The 25,380-nt window shown below is 41.6% G+C and overlaps 1 protein-coding gene across 1 annotated transcript in view; it reads right to left on the reverse strand.

Moving 5' to 3' along the window:
* Positions 1–952: 952 nt before the first annotated feature.
* LOC145393675 (sodium-coupled monocarboxylate transporter 1-like) overlaps positions 953–25,380 on the reverse strand; it is a 154,530-nt gene continuing 130,102 nt past the window's right edge. The window contains exon 12 of the mRNA XM_080267725.1: positions 953–1,074. Within this exon, the coding sequence (XP_080123851.1) occupies positions 953–1,074 (122 nt within the window). The remainder of the gene's footprint in view (positions 1,075–25,380) is intronic.

A 25,380-nucleotide genomic window follows, 5' to 3' on the forward strand; every position in this document is an offset into this window, starting at 1 on the left:
TTTGACCATAGCCTACATGTATTAAGGTCCGAAGAACCGTTTAAACTGCAAATGGAAATGAAATTATTGCAAGCACTATATTATGCATTATGATCAAGCAAATGTCGGATTATCTAAACATGACAGTATAAATCGATAGCATACACTGTTTAATCAAATAAAATCGTGTATGGAATGTGTGAAGACGACCTGAACCATATGTAACTTAAATTTTTTGCTGTTTAACCTACGCTGATCTATACATCAGTAATTTCGACAATCCCAGATCTGACCTTCCTTGATTTGCCTTGCCCTGCTTTACCTTTGTATATCATTACGTAGCTTGATTTACTTTGTCCTCTAGTTTCTTGCCTTGTCGTGCCCTTTTCTGCCATTCCCTGCCTTACATATCTCTACTTTGCCCTGCTTTGTCTTAACCTACCATACCATACCATACCATACTCTCTTACCTACCATACCTTACCCTGATCTTCCTTACCTTGGCGTTGTATGACCTGTCTCGGCCAAAGCTACCATACCTTACCCACCTTTATTTTGCCATTCTCTGTCCTGTCCTGCCGTGTTATGTTCTGCTTTAGTCGACCACACCTTAACCTAACCTGTTTTGCCGTCCCCCTTCTTACCTTTCCTTGCAGTTTCCTTTCCTTTCCTCTCACGCCCCAACGTATACTCTTTTTACTCTTGGCCAAAATTTAGCATCTCTCCGTCTTGAATGCGGCAGTGTAACAATGGATTATCACTAAAATGTGATGCTTGTCACGAAGAAGTGCTTTGGAGAGAACGTAGACGTAATGTACTCTTTTTCTGCCACTCATCTACGTAAAATAAGCTACAAGAAGACGAAAATCTAGGCCAAGTTCTTTCCCTGTCTTTCCCCCGCCTACCTTACATTGCCCTGTCCCGCCCTAGCCATACTTTACCCCTGGCATCGCCCACCCTACTGTATCCTACCCTATCTTTCCCCACCGCACCCCTGATTGCCTCGCCCCACCGCACCCATTGGTAACTGACCTGCTAGAGCGAGGAGGAGCAGGACACACCTTAGCTGCTGTCCCTGTGGCCTCATCATGGCGCCTGAAACACGACACAGGGTACGGGATTAGATGGCCAGGAGTTCAAAGGTGGAGAGTTAAAGAGACAGGAATTGCAAGGACAGGAGATTTAAAGGTAGATTGTTAAAGGGACTGAGGGTTAGACAGGCAGGGATTTAAGGGTAGAGAGTTAAAGGGACGAGGTTAGAAAAGTTAAAGGTTATAGGAAATGGGGCTGGAAAGGTACGGGTTTTAAAGTTAAAGGTAAAGGGACAGTGGGTTAAAAAGGCAAGAGGTTTAAAAGTAGAGAGTTGCTGGGACTAGGTTAGAAGAGAAAAAGGTTTAAAGGTACTCGGTTAAAGGAACAGGGGCTCAGAAGGAAAGGGTGTTAAAGTCAGAGTTAGAGGGACAAAGGGTTAAAAGGGAAAGTGGATTTAAAAGTTCAGAGTTAAAGAGACAGGAGGCAGGAGTGTCATGTGAAGTCAGGTGGTTGATGAATTAAGGGATGGGGGATGTAGGGGGAGGGTGTTTAAAGGTATAGAGTTAAGGGTCAGAAGGCAAAGGGAGGTTAAAAGTTCAGATTTAAAGAGATAGGAGGCAAGAGATAGGAGGCAAGAGTTTCAGATGGAGTCATGTGGTTAGTGGATAGAGGGGTGAGTGATACAGGAGGAGGGTGTTATAGAGTGGAGGGTTAGTGGGCAAGAGAGTTGAGGGAATCTGGGAGTTAGAAAGAGAGGGGGGGATAGAGAGGCAGGAGGTTTAGAGGTCAGAGGGGTGGGGGGTTGAGAAACAGGAGGAGTAGATGGGGACGGCTTTCACCTAAGTAGCTATAGGAGTTGGTTTTAAAAAAAATGAAAGTCGGTACAGTATATATATCTTCTAGGCTATATTTGGTACATTTAGGGCTGAAGTAAGCACCGCATTCTTACAGTTTCTAATAAATGGGGTAGATATACAGAATGTTTGGCACTTGTACTGTAGAGGATAATGAACACATGGACCTGAGGTAACGGTATGAGGTCTAAGGACAGGTAAAGGACGCTTGGTATGGGGAGGGGAAGGAGGGGCTGTCAAATATACTTGCTTAGCTGAGTGGGGGAGGGTTCAGGAGACGATATACCCCTGGACAGTGTTCTAAAAATCCAATACTCATGATATACCTTAAGCCCTTATTATATACCGATGTCTTCCCGAATATATAAAAAAAAATTCTGTTCTTTCCTTTAGTTCCACCTCCTTGGACTCTCACATTATTTTCCTCTCGTGCTCTCATCCTGTCTTACTTTCCCTCGTATTTTTTTTTTTAGCTTCCCTTCCTCCTCCTCCTCCTCCTCCCTTCTCTTCAAGGTGCTGTAAATTTGGGGGTAAGGGGGGTAAGGTGGGTTTAGTCTTTCTATAACTTATCCGGTTTTTCTTCCTTTTTTTTTTCTTCTCTTCCTTGGTAAATTTTCATCTTTCCCCTTTTCTATATTCTTCATTTTCTCTTGCTTTATTTTCTTTCTTTCCTCTTCCCTCTATGACCAGCAATTTCTTTCCCCTTTCTTGTCATTTCCCCTCTTGCCTTTCTCCTCCTCTTCCTTCCTTTACTCTTCCTTTTCTTCTACCTTCTTCTCAAGTGGGGGGGAGGAGGAGTTGCCTTACTTTATTTTCCTTATCGTCTGTTCTATTTCCTCATCCCCTCATTCCATATTTTTCTTCTCTACTATTTTTTTTTTTTTTTACCTCTACTGTACTGCATGGTGGTTCTTCTCACTTTTCCCTGGAGAGTATAGAGGCAGAGGGAGCCTTCTTGCTTTACTTTCCTTATTCTTCAGCAGGTAGAATTAGATCTCGTAGTCATAGTGTACTCTAACAAACAGCCTTGAAAGGACCAAAGCGTCTGTTGCTGTTTGCTTTCCTTTGTACTCCTTTGTATTCCTCCTCCTCCTCCTCCTGTTCTTTTTTCCCCGTCCACCGATTGATCCGTGTGTCAGAAATGTTGTGGTGTGGTCGTAAGTTTTTTGTTTTTCCTCTCTCTCTCTCTCTCTCTCTCTCTCTCTCTCTCTCTCTCTCTCTCCTTCTTCTTCTCAGTCCAGTTCTTCCTCCATATCCATATTGATAATCCTCCTCCTCCTTCTTCTCCATTTCTTTTCTCCTCCTCCATTTCCTTCCTTCCTTCCTCCTCCTCCTCCTCCTCCTCCTCCTCCTCCTCCACCGCTGTTTCTCTCCCGTCACGTCTGCTAAGGTCCTTGAAGAAACACGAGAAATCGGGAGAAATGCCAGAATTAGGAAATCTCTGAAGGAAAGGCCGAAAGGCCGAAAGGCTTACAAATGAGAGAAAGAGAGAGAGAGAGAGAGAGAGAGAGAGAGAGAGAGAGAGAGAGAGAGAGAGAGATGCCCACATTACGAGTCTGTCTGAGGCTGAATGAAATCTCTGAGGAAAATGTCGAAAGGTTTACAAATGTGTTACGAGAGAGAGAGAGAGAGAGAGAGAGAGAGAGAGAGAGAGAGAGAGAGAGAGAGAGAGAGAGAGTCATAGGAAGGGAGGAGCTAAAAATGTGATCTGATCTAGAATTTTAAGAGATTTAGTCTTCTTTTTTTCTTTTCTGGCAGCGCTTTTTAGATTTTTTTCCATTCCACTCCAGCTGGTTTGTATTCATTTGAGGGAACTGGACCATTCTCACAGCCTGAATACGAAGTCATGGTGGCGAGAAATTCGAATGATTCTAAGCTATATGGAAAGAACGAGTCTCCTTGGTTACTGGTCAAAATTAGCCTCCAAAATAACTACACTTGGCCATCAACTGAGCTGAGGAGGCGTTAGGGATCTTTGGCAGGTAACAACAAACCCATTATAGACGATTTCAGTCAGCTCTGGGGATTTCTTGTAGTGAAGGAAGTGCTGTAGTCTTCATTAAGCCCTTCAGGACGATTTTTTAACTCGTCTTACTTCCGACGGACGATATTTCATTTTAAGACAGCCGAATAAAATTAGTGGACTGTTTCTATGGTCCGTATTCTCGTCGATCAGGGGGAGCTCCGTAGCACCTCATCCTTAGCGATTTATTTCAGGATACGGCTAGTTGATATCAATTGGTATGTCATTTATGCTGAGTATGGTGGTATTTAAGTGATGCAAATGATACAGAAGAGGACAGTACGGAGTTATAAGCATAATAAATCGCTTAGGAAGCGGTGTGAGGGAGCCTCCTTAACCAACGAGAATACGGGCCTACTGTATATCTTTTCCCTATAAAAGCCCACTTCAGAGCTGAATAAAATCGTCTGGTAATAGTAAGAATGCAGCTGTCCAATCCCATGACCTAGGCGGTTTTTCACTTTGCCCTCTACAAGTATTACATTAACTGAGCTCCAGATTATTCGAACTAGTGAGGTTAGATATTAGCCTTCATTAATTCCTTCAAAAATCCTTCTGAAGCTTAATAAAATCGTCTATGCTTCATGAATCCCTTCAAAAATTCTCCACTAGCTAAATCGTCTGGGGGTAGCAGGAATAAAATAAACTGTGCAGTATTTTATAGCGGTGAAGTGGGTTACTTCGTAGGTGAAAGTCACAGCGCCATTCGCTATTTTAGAAAGCCCGATGTTGCGGGAAGGGAATAACAGCCCCGCAGGTGTCAACAATGTGGAAAAGTTTGGCTCTGAGATACTGCCAATTTAGGCGGCCCTGGGGGGAGAATTAGCGCGCTTAGGAATTATTGGAACCCGCGACAGAAATGAGAACTCCGACACCGTGCACGCAACTCTTCGTAAAAACAACACTTTCCAACATTTCCCTTCGTCATTAAAACTGCATAATCATCCAATTATAACTTTCTCGTTATCTCTGCCGTGCCGGTATGAAGAAACTGTAATGTTTTTTGCTCTTTGGGACGTGATGGCACAGAGATGTGAGATGTTGAAGATCTAGCAAAGTGTTATGAAAGCGCTTGTCCTGCGTTTTACTGTCGTCCACCGTAATTATAATTGTAAATGCAATTACCGTAAAGAAGAACCGTGGAAAATAAATAGCCCAGAATTTCATTAATGCAGGGCTGGAAAAGTCTATTATTAAGTGCATTTAATTATCTCCTGAGTTAAGCAGCGTCCAGGCACCATAGGTTTGGCTGGAAGGTGACTCACAGGAGACTTCGAAACACTTTTTCTTTAGCGTTTATTTTGCATACTGCACATTCTCCAGTTTGTTACATGTATTTATATTTTTTATATCGATGATTGCTTCAGTAACATACTAGTATTATTTTGGTGTAATATGCAAAATAAACCAGAGAGAGAGAGAGAGAGAGAGAGAGAGAGAGAGAGAGAGAGAGAGAGAGAGAGAGAGATTCACCTTTTCTAATCTCCTTTCCCCCACTCGCCACACACTGTGATTACCAGTATCAAAATTACTTTCAGAATGTGCAGCCATTACTTTTCTCTGCATTTCTGGGGTCATGTATGTACACAGTTGAATATTAAGCAAACTCAGCACAAATTAAGCAAAACCCTAAACAGAATGCCTCGAGCTAAATTATACTTTTAAAATTGTATTAAAAACAAATTAAATACAGCAAACGTCTTGAGTGAAAATGTATAATCTTACCTGATTCTCGAACAGATGGATAATTCTTCTAAGAATGTAGCAGATCAGGCCGAATGAGTGTGAGAGAGAATGGGAGGGTGCATAAGATTGGTAGGGTAAAAGAGTAGGCTAACAGTGATTTAAAGCAGTGAATGTAAATGAGTAAATTAAGTTCACTGCCATAAATCGATTACTGGCGTAGGTCAGTAATGTAAAGTGAATGAACTACAAGGAGGAGGCCGGCCGAGGGGTATTTAAATTGCCCGCAACTTTAAATCTCCCAGGCTCACAGCTGACGACATCAACAAACAAGAAGGAGCAGCACGAGGCCCGGCGATCATGGCGTGCACGGTGTCAACGTGGTGGACAGGAGATCGTGTATACCAGCTTGAATATACCTTCTTTGTGGTAAGTTATGAGCATCAGCACATATAATGTCAAAGATTAATGTTTGATGTACATAATTTAAAAAGATAAGTGAACCTTAGATCAAAACATTGGTGTAATAGGAGACTGTGATTTGTTCCGAGTAGCCCAACTTTTTTCTAGTTCACCTGGCACGCATCATTACTAAGGAAATCAAATTTTTTGGTAGTTACTGTGTGGCAGGTAGACTTCTGTTTCATCCAGAAGGCATTGGTAAGAAAGGCTTTTGTATACTTTATGTGTAGCAGGTAGACTTCTGTTTCATCCAGAAGGCATTGCTAAAAAAGCTTTTGTATACTTTATGTAGAAATATATAGATGTTTTGGAAGGTTAATGCATTTTATCTTGGCTCAGTCAGATACTGAAGGAATATATTTACGACCAGCAAAGCTCACGAGGCAAAGCCTTCTACCAATAATGCATGTTAAATTTCACAATTTTAATCTTTTCAAAATTTTTTCTATGGATTCAAAAGTTGTTTAGTTATTGATGTTACACATAAAAAAATGGAAATGGTCAACAAATACCCCTAAGTTCAGAAATATCAAATACTGTAGCATTAAACTTGAGAGGGCTTTGTAAATCAAGGAAAATGCGAGGTAAAGTAAAAAATTATAGTGAATGACATTCAAAAATAAATGAAACTTAAAAGTCTGAATAATGAGCTAGCTTTACCAAACTTGGAATTGGAGAGATGAAAAATTGAAAACGATAGCCATTTTCATAAATTTTATTTGTGGTTTATAGTATAAAACCTGTAAATCAAAATTTTCTGAAATTTTTGAGAAGTGCTTTATTTTTAAGTTATTAAATTCTTCAGTTTTGAAGATTGTACAGCTAACTTGGATATTCAGATCTTCAAGTTTCAATCATTTCCATGTACAATTCATTATTTTTCTTAAATTCATAATCATTGCTTATACTGCTGCCAGGGTTAGATCCAGAAGATGATGAAGTTATTCTAATAATCTAATGGATGCAGAGATTAGGATTGAAGGTTGTCCATTCTCAGTTAGGTTAGCTTTTCATCTATTGATCTTAAATATGCCACCACAGCCTCAACCTTCTACCTTTCGATAATTGAAAACTTGGTTTAGATTTATAATTTTCTTAATTTTCTTGTTTCAGCAACTACAAAATTTGTCGCTTATAGCTGCCCCGGCTAGCTATGAAGTGATGCTATGACTTGGCCCTGCCCACAGGATATAAATGTAGCATAGCATTTTGGAAAAAATAACCACATTGTCATGGTTAAGACAGCATATAGACTCTTCTGATGTATTTTTAGTGCAGTACTGTAATTGTTTTACGAACCACGTATAAAAACATTACAAGTACAGTACCGGTACCCTATTTGTGAGAGCACCGCCTTAGAAGAAAAATTATTGTGTTGGTTCATGATGAAGGATAGCTACAGAATAAAAAAAAGATGATGAAATGTGTTGTGGCTGCCTTTACAACTTACCAGATCTCTATACAGTTGTCTGCATCTTTTTTATGTGCAACCAAAGCTATGATTTTGCTGTTAATTGTATAATTTCTCTGTTTAAAAAATGGGTAGGAAGGTAAAACACTCCCCGGTTCCCATTCAGAAACTGCAACCAAAGCCAGCTGGAAATTGTGTGTAGTATAGAAAATCTGACAAGATCATTTTGTTTGAAAATGGAAAAATTAATGTAGAATCAGTCATGTGCATGGGAGAGTAGATTGACTGCATTACAATAAAGTGCTGCAATGTTTGTGATGTGGGAGAAAAGAAGTGTCGTCAGATATATCAGTTAGCTGTGATCTTGTACCAGGGTACCTGAAAGTTAATTTGTACGGGCACTAATTAAATGTTTTGTGTAGCAGTGCAGTAAATAATACCTGAGGGCGGATTGTTCCTTATGTTTACAGTTTATTGAAAATGAAATGCTTTGCTTCAGTTGAGTGGATGCATTGTAAATATATTATTTAGCAGTTATTATTCTGGTATTTCTCATAAACTTTGACAGATCCTTTGTAAAACAGTGCCAATATTATTTTTACCTTTCAAAGTTTTGTTCACAATGCGGTACTCAAATTAGATCCTTTCATCATAATATGCACTTTAAAAAATGAAACATTCATTTCTTTTACATGTTCTGCATAGCTGTAGTTTATTTTTCAGCTGGGTTATAATTTTTATGATCTGTCACTTCACAGTAAAAGCTTGCTAAGCCAGATTTGATGTAGAAGGAATTGCTTTTAAGCCTGACTCAGCCAGTGGCTTGAACCGCTTACAGTTGCATTTAGTCAGAGGCCTTTCAGCTTATGGCCAAGTGGCCGGAGCCACTGGCAGATGTGATGTATATTGTCATGTATAGTATACTGAGGCAAGTTCAGATATTTTGAAGTATTTCAATCTTATTTTTATATAGTAGTAATTCAGACTAAGTGGTGTCTGTCAGTGAACTTATAAAATTGTGTGTAGAAGTACTGTATGTAGAAAAATCTAAAAGTTATTCAGTATGAACAAATTTGAAAGTCATAATTTTAAAAGTCCTTAACCCGTCACGTCCCGAGGTTTTCCGCACCTCCGACATCCCCCAGTCCCGAGGTATTTTCGAAATTTTTTTTTTTGGCTAAAACCTCCGCTGTTGGTGAGAAACATCGAAAATTCTTAGAGAAATCGCTCACCCGAGGTTTAAAATACTCAGTCCAGGTAGGAGTTCCTCCTTACCTGACTGGGTTTTCTAACATGCTGGCACCAAAGAAAACGAGTTCTATGGGAGGGTAACTATTTTATCCACTCATAAACGGTATTTATTTATTTACTTGGTACTAATTTATATGTAGTATTAAAGTATATTGGTTTTCAAGCAGTAATATAGGCATTATAAGCATTGTTTCACTCATTAACTAATCACCATTCATGACCTTTTTTGCCCACATTACGTGATCATTATTTCTGACTCTTCCTCTAATGCTATGTAAACCTTGTCCTCCACATTGTCATCGATTGGGGAATCACTCTGGCCCTGAATGTCTTTATTGGCCAGGTCACTGGTAACAGGTGAATTGCCGAGACAATGGCGTGAGGGAGGGAGGGGGAGGTTATGCGGTGTAAGGCATTGTCCCTGCTTGGCATCTTGTAGAGGAATAGAGGAAGGTGTCCCGTGTATACATACGAAAAATCACGCGCGAAAATTGAAAATTGTGCAAATTAGGGACCTTGCAATTGCACGACGTACCGGTACGTCGCCGGGACTGGCAAATGCAAATCGTTGCAACGTACCCAAACGTCGACGGGACGGGGCGGGTTAATGTTAAAATATTTTTGAGTGTTAGGCTTTTTTTTTTTTTTTTTTTGTCTGATTTTAGAATTTTACTGATAGCTAATGTAAGCATAACTAACGGGTTAATTAGAATTATGCCCCTTTCAGCCCTTAATTGATTTGGTTATTTTACAGGTATTCTATATAGTCATGCCATGGTAAACGATGGTGTTACATCAAGTGAAAACGGATCTCATACATAGAAATTGCATACTGATGTCTGTTTAACATGGATTTAATAGGGATGGGGGGGAGACCAAAGAGCACATAACTTGAAATCGCAAAAAACATTTCAGCCACTCACCTCAAGTATATCCTGGGCTGGTCGGAGTCATCATCAAGGGACCCCCCTGAGGCTGGTAGACAGTTGGAGGGTATGGATGATCACTCCAGGTCTTCAGGAGGAAGTGTATTTCACACACGGAAAGTTATCACTCCACTTAATATCCCGTACTGCACTATTTGTTGCCCCTTTGCACTGTTATTTGGTGATGGTAATGGTGTTTCAGTAGCTATGCATATGCGAGGCGGTTATGTAATACAGGGAACACAAGGGAGATGATCACAGTTGCGGGACAAGTGAGTGAGTGGATGAGCGAGATGAAGTTTCAGAGGGATTGCACAAAGCAGGCCATGTGCGCAGACCTTAGATTGGGGTTCTGTGCATGTATACACACTGGCCATCTGGGCACAAACGTCTGACTCGGCTTGCCTGGACAGTGTCGCGTATGCATGGAATTCTCATATGCAGTTACAGCATTTATCGTATAGGCAAGTTCTGCGTTTGTTTACCTGAAACTGAGTGTTAATATTTTTTTTTTTCAATCGTTTTGTTGATTTATCACATACCGGAGTGTGACTGTACTTAAATTCTGCGATCATTTAGCCTACTCGAGACTGAGTATAATTTTTTTCTTTTTATTGTTCTGTCGATTGATCGCATACTGGGGTGTGACTGTAGTTAGATCTTACCTTTGCAAATGCATTTTCATCTATGACGCATTTGTTGAAAGTAATTACAGAGATGTAACATTATTTAATCTAGCAAGTTAACAGCCAGAATAAGAATCATGTCAGTCACTGGCCAAGGTGCTGCCTTTTTTAAAATTTAATATTGGATAGAATGGTCAGCATCCCGTAGGCATTATGGAGCTTTCTGCTGTGGATTATTTGGTCCTTGAAGTGGAAACAAGAGTTTCAAAGGCTTGAGGGCAATTTTCTTTGGGTACTTGTGATGATTTTGCCTTATGCTTTGCTGTTCCTATTCCTGAATCCTTCTTGTCTTATATGTTGGCGGGGTGTACAGTATGATTAAAATGATGGTGATGTATACAGTGTTTCGCCTGAGAAGTGAAAATTACTATACTATTTACCGTGCAGAATGTATAATCAGTTTATGAAAGTAAAATAATAATTACAGGCAGTGTGCATTGAGTCACGTTAAGTAAAAACCGATTTAATGTTGAAGCAAATAGTGATTACAGTATCAGATACGTTTTTCGTAACTAAGTAACTCCTATAATTATTTTAGTCTGATTCTGGGAATTGAACCTTGATGACACCAAACATTAACAGTGGTTTTATTCATGGTGGGAAAGAGTCTTTAAGAAACTGCTTGGGAAAAGAAACACAGGGTAAGAAACACAGAATTAGAGTAACTATTTCGAGACAGTAGCCCTTAAACGTAATAAGAATAATAACCGAGTCAGCATGGGGGTTCTCAGTTTTCTGTAATTATTCACCCTCCGCATAACCAACTTCATTTCACCGTGTTAATTATCATTGTGTGATTAACCTGTGTTGGAAAGTCAGGAAGTATAATATGCTAATTTGTTTTCAGGACGGCGTAATTGAGTTGTGATAGTGGCGGGACTCCCCTGCAGTTACTACCAGGAGAGGTGGGTGCAGCAATTGTTTCTTTAGTTTACCTCACTTGCCCTTCCTCTTTTATCTCCGTTCCTGCCATCCTTCCAACCTTCTTCTTCCACCATATCCCTTCCTGCCCTCCTTCCACCATCCTTCCTCTTCCTTCATCTCCCCTCCTGCCGTCCTTTCAACCTTCATCTCCCTTCTTGCCATCCTTCCAACCTTCCTCTTCCTTCATCTCTCTTCCTACCATCCATCCAACCTTCCTTGTCCTCCATCTCCCTTCCAGCCATCCTTCCAACCTTCCTCGTCTTTCATCTCCCTCCCTACTATCCTTCCATTTGTCACCTTTCCAGGAACCATCGCTCTTTTTCTCCATTTCTGTCCCTCAAGTCCTTTCGCTTCCCTTTGCCTCCCTTCCATGCTTCCATTTGCCATCTTTCCATAGACCATCACTCATTGTCTACATTTCCTCTGCCGTTTGTATTCCTCTCCCGTTCTAGTCCCACTTCTCGTTTCACCCCTTCCATTCCAACTTCTCTCATTTTGCTTCCACTCCTATCTCTTTCTCCCCTTCCACCCATAGTTCCACCCCACTTCTCTCGCTCATTCCCTCTCCTATCATTCCTCGTTCTGTCTTTCCATCGTTTCTCTTGCCTTTCTTTCTAGCCTAGTTACTGGCTCCTACTACTCTCTCTTTCTCTCTCTCTCTCTCTCATTTCAGTTGCCACGATGATAAAACGTAGCATTATTTTGCTTGAGAAAATTGAGTTTCCATCAGGTTGGAGATTCTGTGTCACGTGATCTGCTGTCAGGCGGGGCAGCGGGGCACGTCAGTCAGTGTGAGAGAGAGAGAGAGAGAGAGAGAGAGAGAGCACCCCTTTGAAATGGTGGAAAACTGGGTTAGAATTAAGAGGATGACAGTTGATCGACTTTGAGAGAAAGAGAGAGAGAGAGAGCACCCCTTTGAAATGGTGGAATACTGGGTAAGAATTAAGAGGACTCCAGAGAGAGAGAGAGTTCAAGTTCAAGAGAGAGAGGAACCGTAATTCTGATTTTTAAATATAATACGAGGAACAGCAAACAGTCGTCAGTTCAGAATATAATAACTGACCTGATTATCACACTCTTTGCTCCATTTCTTGTGTCACTTAACGAGTATGGAAAATGAAGTACGGGAATTGCAACTTTAAAATGAGGAACAAGCTTCAGTTAACCCCGTCATTATATTAACCCTTTCAGTACCGTGACGTTATTTTTTTTTTTTATTGTTTTCATGGTAGCAAACCTTTGTGATCTCACCTCCGTATTTACTTTATAATCATATAAATACCTTGTTTATCTATCTGACTATCCATCTATCTGTCTGTCTATCTGTCTATCTATGCGTTTGCGGTTCTCCAATATACACGTTTCTTACCTCATACATCCTGTGTCTGTGTGTATCTTTATCTGTATACATTTACAATTCTGTATATACTGGTATCTGTGTGTCTGTATCTGTCTGTCTGTCTATATCTGTGTCTGTATATTATAAAATCCGGGGTCTGGTACACAACTGGAAAATCAAACCATATTCCCCTGTTATGAATCAAAATTGAGAAATTGCACATCATCCAGTCCCCTCGTTCGGCTTGCTTTTAAGATCGCTAACGAGCAGGAATTAATTGCTAAATGGTGGCCATGGGTGTTGTAACCAGCACAGCACAGTACAGCATAACAGCATAACACAGCACAGCACAATACAACGCATCACAGCACAACAGAACACAGCAACACACAACGCATCACAGCACAGCACAGCACAATTCAACACAACACAACACAACATGACAGCACAACACAACACACACATTACACAACACAGCATAACACACCACACCATAACACAGCACAGCACAGCACAGCACAAAAGGCGGATCGACCAAATAGCGTGCCGTGCGTGGCTGGTACGTGATTGGGACTCGTCAAAGAGGCGGTGATTAGGAGAACTCTTTTGAAGTGAGGGGACAGATGGTGGAATTTGTGCTTACGCTTTGTGAGTAGACTCCTTTTTTATTTTTTTTTTAATGATTGATTTTTTGTTTTACTTTTGCGAATTATGAGTAGACTGATTTTTTCTCCTTTATTTTACGTTAGAGTAGACTTTAATTTTTTTTGCGTTACGCTGATTATACATTTTATGAGTAGACTGATTTTTTATTGACTTCTTCCTGTTTTACGTTTAATGAGTAGACTTTATTGATTTTTTTGCTTTTTATTTTTCGTTTTATGAGTAGACTGCTTTTTTATTTTAATTTTTAATGATTTTCTTTCTTTTATTTTACCTTTAACCTTCGTCATTTATGCAGTCTTAGCTTTGTTCTTCTCGCTTTATTTTAACCCTTCGCGTTGTTTACGGAATCTGCTTTATTTCTCGTTTTACTCTTTACTTTATTTTTAGCCTTCGTTTTTATGTAATCTAAGTTTCATTTCTCTCGTTTTACTCTGTTTAATTTTTACCCTTGGTTTTTTATGGAATTCCTGCTTTATTTCCTTCCTCGTGTCTTGTTTTTCTCTTGTTTTTCTATTTTTGCGTTTTTTTTTCCCTTGACATTATATTTTATTTTTCGGGTTTCCGTTTTTTTTTTTTTTTTTTACTTTTCCCCTCGTGTCCCCTATTTTATATACCGGTGTATCTTTTCACCTGTCCTTTAAATTTCCGACCCTTTTGACCTCCGTGTTTTTCTCCTTTTGAGTTATTTTTCTCTCATGTCTTTTCCTCTTGTAATTTTTTTATCATTATCTTTTTTGTTACATGTCTTGCTGGCTTCTTTCTTCCAGTATTACTTCTCTTGGATTTCCTTGATGTCTTCCAGTTGCATGATTGAGTCTCGTCAGAGGTAGTGATTAGAAGGACTGTCTTTGTGCGAGGAACAGAAGCAGGAATTGGACGTGGACTTCTTATTCATTTCTTCATTTATTATTCTGATTGTGTGTGTGTGTGTGTGTGTGTGTGTGTGTGTGTGTGTGTGTGTGTGTGTGTGTGTGTCGTTTTGTATATCGGTCCGATCGTAATTTATCCTCCTAAGTTTTCGTGTTAAAATTCCCATCCTATCTTTTATACTTTGTTCTTGTCGATGTCTGTTTTCATGTTTTGTAGTTTTTTCTTTCGTTTTTTCCCCGTAGAATTTGATCTTTTTGTTTTTCCACGATTTCCCGTTGTTATTCTTTTTTGGTGCTTTTTTTTTTATTGTTTTCTTTCATGGTTTGTCTTTATTTCATTTCTTCCGGTTTTCATTTCTTCTCGCGTCTTCTTGTTACATGATTTGTTGTCATCAAAGACGCTGTAATTAAGAGAGTTTCCTTTGAAGTTACAGACACATGCAGAAATTTGTGTGTTTTTACGGGTACGTTTTAGACTTGGAGCATTTTCTTCAACATCGTCATTATCGTCATCATCATCATCATCACCGCTGCTATAATCATCCATCATCATCACCGCCATAATCATCCACACCACCACCACCACCACCACCACCTTCATCATCATCATCATCACTGCTGTAATCATCCATCATCGTCACCACCATAATTATCCACCACCACCACCATCATCATCATCATCATCATCATCATCATCATCATCATCATCATCATCATCATCATCATCACCACCTTTTCTCACATTAGGATGGGGTGAATTAACATCCAGATACAAGGGAAAAGGGAGTACGAAAGCGGGAAGATTGTTAATAGTTTGTTTAGTGAAATTGGCCAGACACTCATTTGCACACCATTCAAGCCCTCGGAATCACGTCAATACCTCACAGGCCCAATCATCTGCACATTCTCTCTCTCTCTCTCTCTCTCTCTGCACCCTCCTTCCTTTCCCCTTCCATTCTCTCCCCTCCTCCATTCGTCCCTCCCATTTATTGCTTTCCTCCTTTCTTCTCTCTCTTCTGCATCCACGTTTCTCGCACCTATCGCATCACTCCCTCCTCCTTCCTCCCTTTATGCCCTCCTCTCTCCTACTTTCTCTCCCCCTTTTCCCTCCTTCCCTACTCTTTCTCCCTCTCCACTCCCCCATTCCTCCTTACGTCTCCTAGCTCCTCCGGGTCTCAGAAATTTCCTCCACGACCAATTTTGCGCCAGAAAAGTAGAAATTCGTCTCGTAAATGCCAAGCAGGGACTTTGAGAGGTGAGGGGTGGGTCGGGGAATGGTGGGGATTAGCGAGGCGTTTAGCGAGGCAGGAGTGGGGAGGGGGGGAGGGAAGGAAGGCATGGAGGGAGGGAGGAAAGAAGGGAAGGAGGGAGCGAGTGAGTGAGGGGGGGAAGAAAATAAGGAGGGAGGGAAGGAGGACGGAAGAAAGGAATGAATGAAGGGAGGGAGGACGGAAGAAAGGAATGAATGAAGGGAGGGAGGAAGGAAGGATGAAAGGATGGATGGAAGAAAGGAAGGAAGGATAGAAGCTTGTGGAAGATGGTAAAGAAGAAATCATTTAGGAAGTTAGTAGGTAGGAGGGAAAAGGAGAGGAGTTGAGTGAAATTAGAAGTGAACGACTATTAAAGGAGAAAAAAGAAAAAGATTGAGGAATGAGGTGAAAAGGTTAGGTGGAAACGAAGGAAGAAGGGGGAAGTGAAGGAAGATGAGCGGAGTGTAGGGAGGGAGAGGAATGAAGGAAGATGGAAGGGAAGGAAGATGAGAGGAGTGTAGGGAGGGAGAGGAATGAAGGAAGATGGAAGGGAAGGAAGATGAGAGGCGTGTTGGGAGGGAGAGGAATGAAGGAAGATGGAAGTGAAGGAAGATGAGAGGAGTGTAGGGCGGGAGAGGAATGAAGGAAGATGGAAGGGAAGGAAGATGAGAGGAGTGTAGGGCGGGAGAGGAATGAAGGAAGATGGAAGGGAAGGAAGATGAGAGGCGTGTTGGGAGGGAGAGGAATGGTACGAGGAAGAAGTAAAGGGATGAGGGAAGGAGGAATAAGAAGGGGGAGTGTGAGAGTAATGCTTGTGATTATGATGAGTCGTTAGCCAGGCCTGGAGAGAGAGAGAGAGAGAGAGAGAGAGAGAGAGAGAGAGAGAGAGAGACAGACAGACAGACAGACAGACAGAGACAGAAAGAGATGATGATGACGATGAAAGTAGGTAGGGAGGGAGGGAGTAAGGAGGACTAGGGAGTGTTGTGTGGAGTAAATGGAATAGGCATGGATAAAAGAAAAGGAGATTGGTAGAAAGGAACGGAGGACGGCAAGCAGAAAGGGAGGAAGGGAAGAGGGGACAGGAACAGAGTGAAAGGATTGTGAAGGATGGAAGAGCAGAGAAATGGAGGAAGTTAGAGAAGTGGAGGGAGGGAGAGGAGCGATAAAGCAAGAGGGAAAAAGTTAAGGTATGAAGAAGGGAGGAAGAAAAATAAGGGGATTGTGAGGGCAGTGCTTCTGAATATGATGGGTCGTTTGGTAGTCATGGGAGAGAGAGAGAGAGAGAGAGAGAGAGAGAATTAAAAAAAAAAAACGAGAAAAATAAAGCGATAACTGTTAACATTTTTCAGCGCAACATTTCAGCTTAAATTTCGCCTTTAAATAATGCCTGGGACCAGAGAGAACGTTGAGCAAGAGGGAGGTTAAGTATACTGTATTTCCACGACCAGTGTTTAGGGGTGATGCTGTAATGTGGTAGTGATGGAAGTAAGATGTAATATGAGCCGAGAGAATAATAATAAAACTATTGCATCGACCAGTATGTCGTGGTGGAAGTAGGATCTGCCATTATCCGACAGATTGATATTAGAACCAGAACTATAGGTAAATTGCAATGATCAGTACTTGAGTGGGTGATACTATAGTAGGATAGTAATGTAAATAGGATGTGTATGGTCCAACAGAATGATAATAGTAGTATATCACACGGCAGTAAGATCTCGCAATATCCGGCAGATTGATATTTGAACCAGAACTATAGGTAAATTGCAATGATCAATACCTGAGTGGGTGATACTGTAATAGGATAGTCATGTAAATAGGATGTACCGTATATGATCCAACAGAATAATGATAATAGTATATCACAGAGCAGTAGGATCTCGCAATATCCGACTGATTGATATTTGAACCAGAACTAGGTAAATTGCGATGATCAATACGTGGGTGGGTGATGCTGTAATAGGATACTGATGGAAATAGATCAAACGTATTGCCTGGCATCGCATCAAAGCACCACAAGTGAGTAACGCTGTTCAGCTCATCCATATCACACCAGAATCTAATTATCAAGCTAGCGAAATTTGGGGTATAAAGCCAGAAACAGTGAGTGAATTATTAGAGAGCGTTCTCGTATCAGGCATGAATAATTCAGCCCGGCGCGGAAGTGAGAGCAATAAGTAATAGCACAAAGAAGAGATAAATATTATATAGTGTTAAAGTTTCCAGCGCGATATCGGTAGGTAAATTCATCAGAGGGGAGACGCCCGTTTTATTCCACTGATGCCTTGAATGTGAGGACTTACATTGCTGTTGTTTGAACTGTTATTTTAACTTTGACCTATTTAAACGTTTATTTTACCTTTTACCTTTTACTTTGACTTTAGCTTCAATTTTGTTTTACATGTTATTTAACTTTTAACTTAATTATTAATTTATTTTAACTTTTACCAAAAATTTTAGTTTAATTTTTACTTTTAACTATTGCTTTATGTTTATCTATTATTTGAACTTTTAATTTTACTTATTTTAACTTACTTTGACCATTAACTTTTATTTTAACTTGTTTTAACTTTTAAATTTTTTAAATCCACCTACCGCTAGACGATTTTATTCACTAAAAGAGACCTGTTGCATTGATAGTTAATCCAGTGAATCAGACGACGTGTTGTGATTAATTTAACTTAATTTTTAGCCTACTGGACGATTTCCCTCCGGCGTAATATAATAATGAAATGAATCTTAGGATCACTTTGAAACAAAATGTCGATTGAAGACCTTTATCAGCCTCGTCCGAGCGTGCCAAGTCTGGGGGACAATGAGCAATAGAACCAGCAGTAATGGCCATTGTAATTGACGCTGGTCCTCGTAAACTCGGGCAAGAAAAAAAAAATGACGTTATTACCTTACCCCGGCCACCACCTCTTTCGCGTCGCCTACCGTGGACGCAGAAAAGAAAAAAATGTTGGACTGATGACATCAACTGGTGTGGTTTATTGACCTTCAGGTTATTTAGTTATTTATTTGTAGGTTACGGTAAAGCTGGTACAGTTGGGTTTAATCTGTCAGTTTGTGTTTGTGGTGTAATTCGGGCTGTTTTCCTAAGGCATATTCTCGTACAGTGTGGTGTATTTCAGGTATCTGTTACCTCTGGCATTACCGGTATAGATGTTGGGTGGGAGAGACACAGGTTAGAGTTTGAATTCTTTATTTTCTCTGACGTTTTGGACAACACAGAACCCATCCTCAGAGAGTCGGGGTTCTGTGTAACGTAGGAGAAGTAAAGAATTCAAGCTCTAACCAGTGTCTCTCTCGCATTCAGCATTTCCACCTGTCATAATGGATCATCTGCACTGCCGGTAGAATGTGACCCTTCCTGACCGTCACATCTTTCTTGTTCCAAACTGTAAAAAAAAAAAAAAAAAAAAAAAAAAAAAAAAGCAGTGATAAGATTAAGAAAGTAATCTGTGTGGCTTATTCCATGTATATTTTTATGTGGTTCATCCGGCTAGTGGTGTTCTTTTATATTTTTTACGTGATTTACGCTAAGGTATAATTGTTTTCTGTGCTCATATGGTTAGGATATAGTAATTGGGGTATTTATATGGTTTATTTTAACTTCTGCTGTGCTTCTGTGTGGTAGATTTAGTTTGCGTTTTTTTTTTTTTTTTTTTAAGTGGTTTAATAGGCACCCGGGGCAAAATAAATGACATTACTGTCTTCCCCGGCCACCTCCTCTTTTCGCGTTGCCAGCTCTTGACGCCAAAAGTGCGAGTGATGAGGTGCGATAGTGGGAAAAAGACACTGGTTATTCTCCGAGACTGGTGTGATTCACGTTTTTTTTTTTTTTTTTTTTTTTTTTTTTAATAATTAGGGTAATTTTTATGGTTTATTTCCTTGATGCGTCCAGAGTGGTTAAACAGAGTACGGTTATATATATATATATATATATATATATATATATACTGTATACACACACACACACACACACGTGCCGGCATTATGATGTTCCATCGTATTCATTTTGGGAGACAAGTGGAATAACTACTGAGGCACTTTAGCTCTATGTGCTTAAATAGGGCACTGCCATTATTATATAATATGTACACTGTCATGGTCCAGACAGCTCTAGTATGGTATTCCTGATGACACCAAGCGATTGTATGTTCAACTGAGATTGGGTCATAGGAGCTTGAGAGTGTTGGCGTCAGTGGTCATCATTTTAAACGTTACAGGCATAAGCAGATTTGGGGGGAGGGGGAATATCCTGCAATATACTCTATAATCGGCTTCTGTAACAGTGCAGTAAATCGTACAGTATTCATTAAATTAGGTAATAATACTTAAGCCCCTCTCTAAATCCCTAATGCCAACTATAACGAACCTCACATGGTATATACAGTATTATTATTATTATTATTTTTATTATTATTATTTTTTTTAATGCACTCGTAAGTAGGAGGACGAACAAATCTTTTATTTACATTTTTACTTCTTTATTTATTTATTATTTGCATTTTATCATCTGGAGAAAGAACAAAACATGGAGGGTGTCAGAAGAAAGAGCAGCAGAGACAAGTGATTGTGTGTGTGTGTGTGTGTGTGTGTGTGTGTGTGTGTGTGTGTGTGTGTGTGTGTGTGTGTTTTAAAGTCCTGTTTGCTTTGAGGAGAGGCTGGTGTTTGCGTTGAGTCCTTTCCTCTCACTATTTTTCCTCTCTCTCTCTCTCTCTCTCTCTCTCTCTCCTTTCAGCATCGTAACCTCTGCCTTTCACAACTTCTGTACTTTTTTGTTTTGGTAGTTTCATCAGTCTCTCTCTCTCTCTCTCTCTCTCTCTCTCTCTCTCTCTCTCTCTCGGCCATGTTTTCTTTTATTTCACACTTTTTCTCTCACATACATTGCTTCACTTTCCTATTCTGTCTGTCTCACTTCTGTTTTGCTCTCCTATTCAGTCTCATGTTTCTTTTTCTCTCTCAGACCTATGTATTCTCTCTCTCTCTCTCTCTCTCTCTCTCTCTCCAAATCCTCCGTCCCCTCTTTCCTCTTCCACCGTCTTATCTTTCTCTCACACTCACTCACTCTCTCTTTCCCTCCCTTCCCCTTCACTCTCCCTTCCCGTGTCTCTTATCTAAGCCTGTCAACTTTTCCCCCACCCATCCTTTATCACCTCCCCCCTCACTTCCTTATCTCTCCTCTCTCCTGCGTATCTCTCTCCCTTTTTCTTATTTCTTCGCCTTGCCCTTCAGGTTTCTCTTCCACGTTTCTCCTAGTTTAAATTTCTCGTTCTATCTTCCCCTTACGTAATTTATCTTCTCTCACTCGTCTCCTACCTCCTCTTCGCCTCTCACCCTGATTTCACCCTCTTCTCTTTCACTCTCACTCTGGTTCACCTTCTTGTCTTTTTCTCACCCTAGTTTCACCTTCTTGTCTTTCTCTCTCACCCTAGTTTCACCCTCTTGTCTTTCTCTCACCCCAGCTTCACCCTCTTGTCTTTCTCTCACCCCAGCTTCACCCTCTTGTCTTTCTCACACTCCATAGTCTCCCTCCACTCATCCCTGTTTCTCCTATCACTTCTCGTAATTTCCTCCTTTGTTCCTCCCTTCCCATTTTTTCACTTTCCCTCCTGCTTTCCCTCCACTCCCTAGTTTTCTCCCCTCTCCCCTTCCCAGTCATCCCCCCTTACGTACCTCCTTCCTCTCCTCTCTCTCCCCAGCTTTCTTTCTTCCCATCCTGCCCCGTTTTCTCCCCTCACTTCACCTCAGTTATCCTCTCCCCTCCCCAGCCGTTTGCCTTACTTCTCCCTTCCCCTAGTCTTCTCCCAGTCTTCATCCCTTCATTCCATTTCATTTCCCAGCCAACTTATTTCATTTTCCTCTTCCCCTCCATTCCATTGTCATGTCCTCCCCGTCTCTCCTTCGCAGTCCACTCACATCACTTCCATTTTCCCCCTAGGTCTCTCTCTCTCTCTCTCTCTCTCTCTCTCTCTCTTCTCTTTCTCTCTCTACCCCTCCAGTCATCCCCCCTTCCCCTGCCTTCCCCAATTCATGTAAATTTCCCCACTCTCTCTCCCCCTCTCTTCAGTCATCCACCCTCTCCCCTCCTCAGGCATTCCCCCCCTCTCCCCGTCACCCTCCCTCTCCCCGTCACCCTCCCTCTCCCCAGCAAAGCAGCCTGGCTAATTTTTCCCCTGGCTGGTCCTGCGCTAACACTTCCATTTAGCTAATGACTGATCTAATTGTCCACCGCCTCCACTGTGCCAGAAAACCATCAGCCCGCGTAAAATGTACCAGCACAACCAATTACCGGGTAGGGATGCGTGGCGCCTCTTTTGTCACCGCTGACCCTGTTTATCTGGCCAAAAATTATGCTCTGGAATTGAAGCTGGGGCGTGAGAGTCAAGGGGGAAGTGTACAGTATTAACATCACTATCGTTGTGGTGGTCAGTGGTGGCATAGAGTTGTTGTCATCGTATCATCGTCGTCGTTGTCGTCATCTGTATGATTATCGTCGTCGTCGTCGTCATTGTTATCTTTATTATTATCATTATTATTATTATTATTTACTTTGAGACGAAAAGGAAATCTTAACTAGAAGAACCAACAGATATCCTTCAGAAACCAAGGATACCCGGTGCTTCTTTGCTCCAATCTTAATCCCGAACCAGGAAATGTTCTCTGTGATTGGCATTTCCCCAACCATTTCTTCAAAGTGAGTCGATCAAGGCACTACGACGCCAGCCAGAGAGCCCCCACTCCATTACCACCCACTCAGGGGACTTCAGCTCTGCCCCTGTGTCATCCTCCAGCGGAGACCCAGAGTCGTATTCCCGTCGGTTAAGGAAGTTCCCTGATACCAATCTCCTAAGCGATTTATTTTGCTTATTACATCCTACTGTCCTGTTCTGTGTTACATAAATCCTTCAAGAAGTGGTGTGGACCCTCCTGTCGCCATCAGGAAGGCATAACTCATTAAGTCCAAGATCATATTCCCTTATCCTTGAGCACTTCATTCACATTCATCTTTCAAACCGAGAGCATTATCTGACACTGCTTGCTTCCAGGGTCCGACACACGACCTCAGCATTGTCAGTCGTGCCGTTTCCATAACTGTTGCCTCACTGGCCCTGGCAACACCCTTCGAGATCATATTCCTTTTCCCCCCAAGCACTTCACCCACATTCATCCTTCATACTGAGAACATTATCTGACACTGCCTGGACCCGACACACGACCTCAGCATTGTACCTCGTCCCATCTCCGCAACTGCCGCTTCACTGGTCCTGGTAGCACCCTTGAAACACCGCCTTGAACCGGAACAGGTGGGCCCAGGTAGCAGGGAGAACATAAAAGAGATTTATGCACTGCCTGCCACACAATTCTGGACCACAGCTCACACGAGAAAGGGAAGTTCCTCGAGGACACCAGACTCTTCCTATATTATGGGGGCACTCCACCTTGGGCTTGCATTTATCCTCAATTTCTTTTAAGCCTGTGTCAGTAGGTGTGATGAATATTGTAAGGCACAGTTATTGCTCATTTTCCCAGTATTTTATTCCCACATTGATAAAGATGAACGTCAGTTTCCTGCTTGAAGATATTCTGTGGATATAAAACTACTGGGATTTCCACTTCATCTCATCTGGCACATGGAACTATGCGAGCGCGCGGATACACACACACACACACACACACACACACACACACACACACACACACACACACACACACACACACACACACACACACACACGGTAGATTCCAAAATATTGCGGAATATTATGTGTTTCTGATTTAGTGAAGCCTAAATGCAGGCTTCCTTCAAAGCCTCTTTCTTCCATACAATAGCTCGCGGCGGGTGACATTTACTGGTTCCAGGGTAAAGGAGTGGCTGAAAGGTGAGCATCTCAAAGGGTGTCAGCGAGATGCGGGCTAGGCCGGTGCATCAATAGCGCTCAAGAAGGTGCCACTAAAGGACTTCCAAGATAACTTTCAAGCGGCTTTATGGCCTCTGCCGAAATTGTGTCGTTGCGCAGCGCCACTACTTTGAGGGAGATGTTGCATGATGTATCCGTGGTTTTAGTTTTGGCGTTCATAGTATTATTGGAACTATAAATCTACCTCATCTATAGCCTATACTCTGACTCGTTCATCTCTGGGTATCTCAACTAAGTTTAACAGAAACGTCTAGCGTTAGCAATATTGAAACTGCTCCCTCGAGCTGAAGGGAATAATGGATTGTCCATGCATCACATGTACTCACTGACCGTTTTAAAGTGTTTTAATGGGTAGGTTGCACAGGAATATGATTAAACGGTGTTGAAATAAATCTACTTATGATACGATGGGACTAATGTACACGATGGTCCATATATTACACAACCAAGACTGTCCTCTTTTGTTGCGAGAACTACTCAATCAGCATTACCAGTATGTGCCATGCATCATTTTGTACTTCACCTGACTCTTTACAGGAATTATATATCTTTACGTCCATTGATTGCATGGCTGATTCGTACCGTATTTCATGAATCACCCGAAATGACTACGCTTCCCACACCAGCAGACAAAGCCGTTCCCGTAACATACAGGAGTGGAGAGGGCAATTTTGGCACCCCCCTGCATTTCCCCTGGCGGCAGTGAAGGCGTTAATGTTGCGGCCTCCAGCACAGGACACGTGTTCATGACGGTGCTTTTAACGCCACCACGCCACTCACTCCTCCCTTTACGCCCCTTCCCCCCAACCTCCAGACGACCCCCCCCCCTTTCACCCGGCATCCTCTCACTTTCATCTCACTTCTCCCCTCCCCCTTCTCCAGCAACTCCTTCCCCCACCTTAACTCTTTTTTCCTCTTTTTCCTTTCCCTTCACTCTTGTCTCCTTCTCTTCCATCCTCTCCATTTACTTGTGCGACACCCTCTTCTAAAACCCCTAGGTCCTCCTTTCCCCCTTACCTTGATTTCCCTTTAATTTCCTTTCCCTTCACTCCCCTCGCCTGTCATTCCTTTGCTGTACCTTCTCATCTTACCCCTTACCCCTTTCCTTGACTTCCCTTTTACATTCCCTTCACTCTTCATTTCCTTCATTCCTTTCCTGTTCCCTCTCTTCCTCCCTTTCCCCTCATTCTCGGACTCTACCCCTTCCACTCCCCTCCCCTCTTTCCCTGACCCTTCCACCTCTGTCATCTCTCTTTTCCCCTCTTTTCTCAACGCACTTCCTCTCCCCTTCTCACCCCTACCTACCTCGAACTTTCATCTCACTCCTGTCTCTTCCCTCACCCACATTCTTTATCCTCACTTTTTCCTTTCTCTTTCACTCCCCTCCCCTCCCCATACCCCTTCCCTCTCCCCTCATTCCCCCTTCTCTCATCCCGTCGCTTATGATACGGTACAGCATGTCAGTCTGTCCATATCTGTGTTTGTGTATATATCTCTCTGTAATATGATTGTGTGTGTGTGTGTGTGTGTGTGTGTGTGTGTGTGTGTGTGTGTGTGTGTGAGAGAGAGAGAGAGAGAGAGAGAGATGGCACTCGTATTTAATTACATATCCTTTTGCCTCTATGTTGAACCTCTACCTGCCGGGAAAGCTCAACCTGTCCAATATTTATTTGAAATATAATCAGAATGGCGAATTTTCACATACATAGTCATCCCTCTTGGCCTCACTCCGCTTGAAAAAAACAAAATTCTGAAAACATACAAGCAGATTTATGGTTTTCAGATTGCGTTAAATTGTACCAGGAATAAACTACTGAATATGTGATTACTTTGACAGACCGCGTTAAGTTGTACCAAGAATAGCGTATAATACTGGAACATATAAGGTGGTATTAGTTTGTAAGGTGGTATTAATTGTAGCAAAAGTAGCGCACGGTATTGGATATATGAGGCGATATTGATATGGGGGAGTGTGTTTAATTGTAGCCAAGATCTCTGTGAGTCTAATCTGTGAGGGGTTATTAAGTTGGGGTGATGGGGGAGAGGAGGAGGGTTGGGGAGGACTTTGTAAACACACACACACACACACACACA

The sequence above is a fragment of the Coenobita brevimanus genome, chromosome 25, assembly GCF_032717465.1.
Source record: "Coenobita brevimanus isolate Jiangsu-jjx chromosome 25, ASM3271746v2, whole genome shotgun sequence".
NCBI lineage: Eukaryota > Metazoa > Arthropoda > Malacostraca > Decapoda > Coenobitidae > Coenobita > Coenobita brevimanus.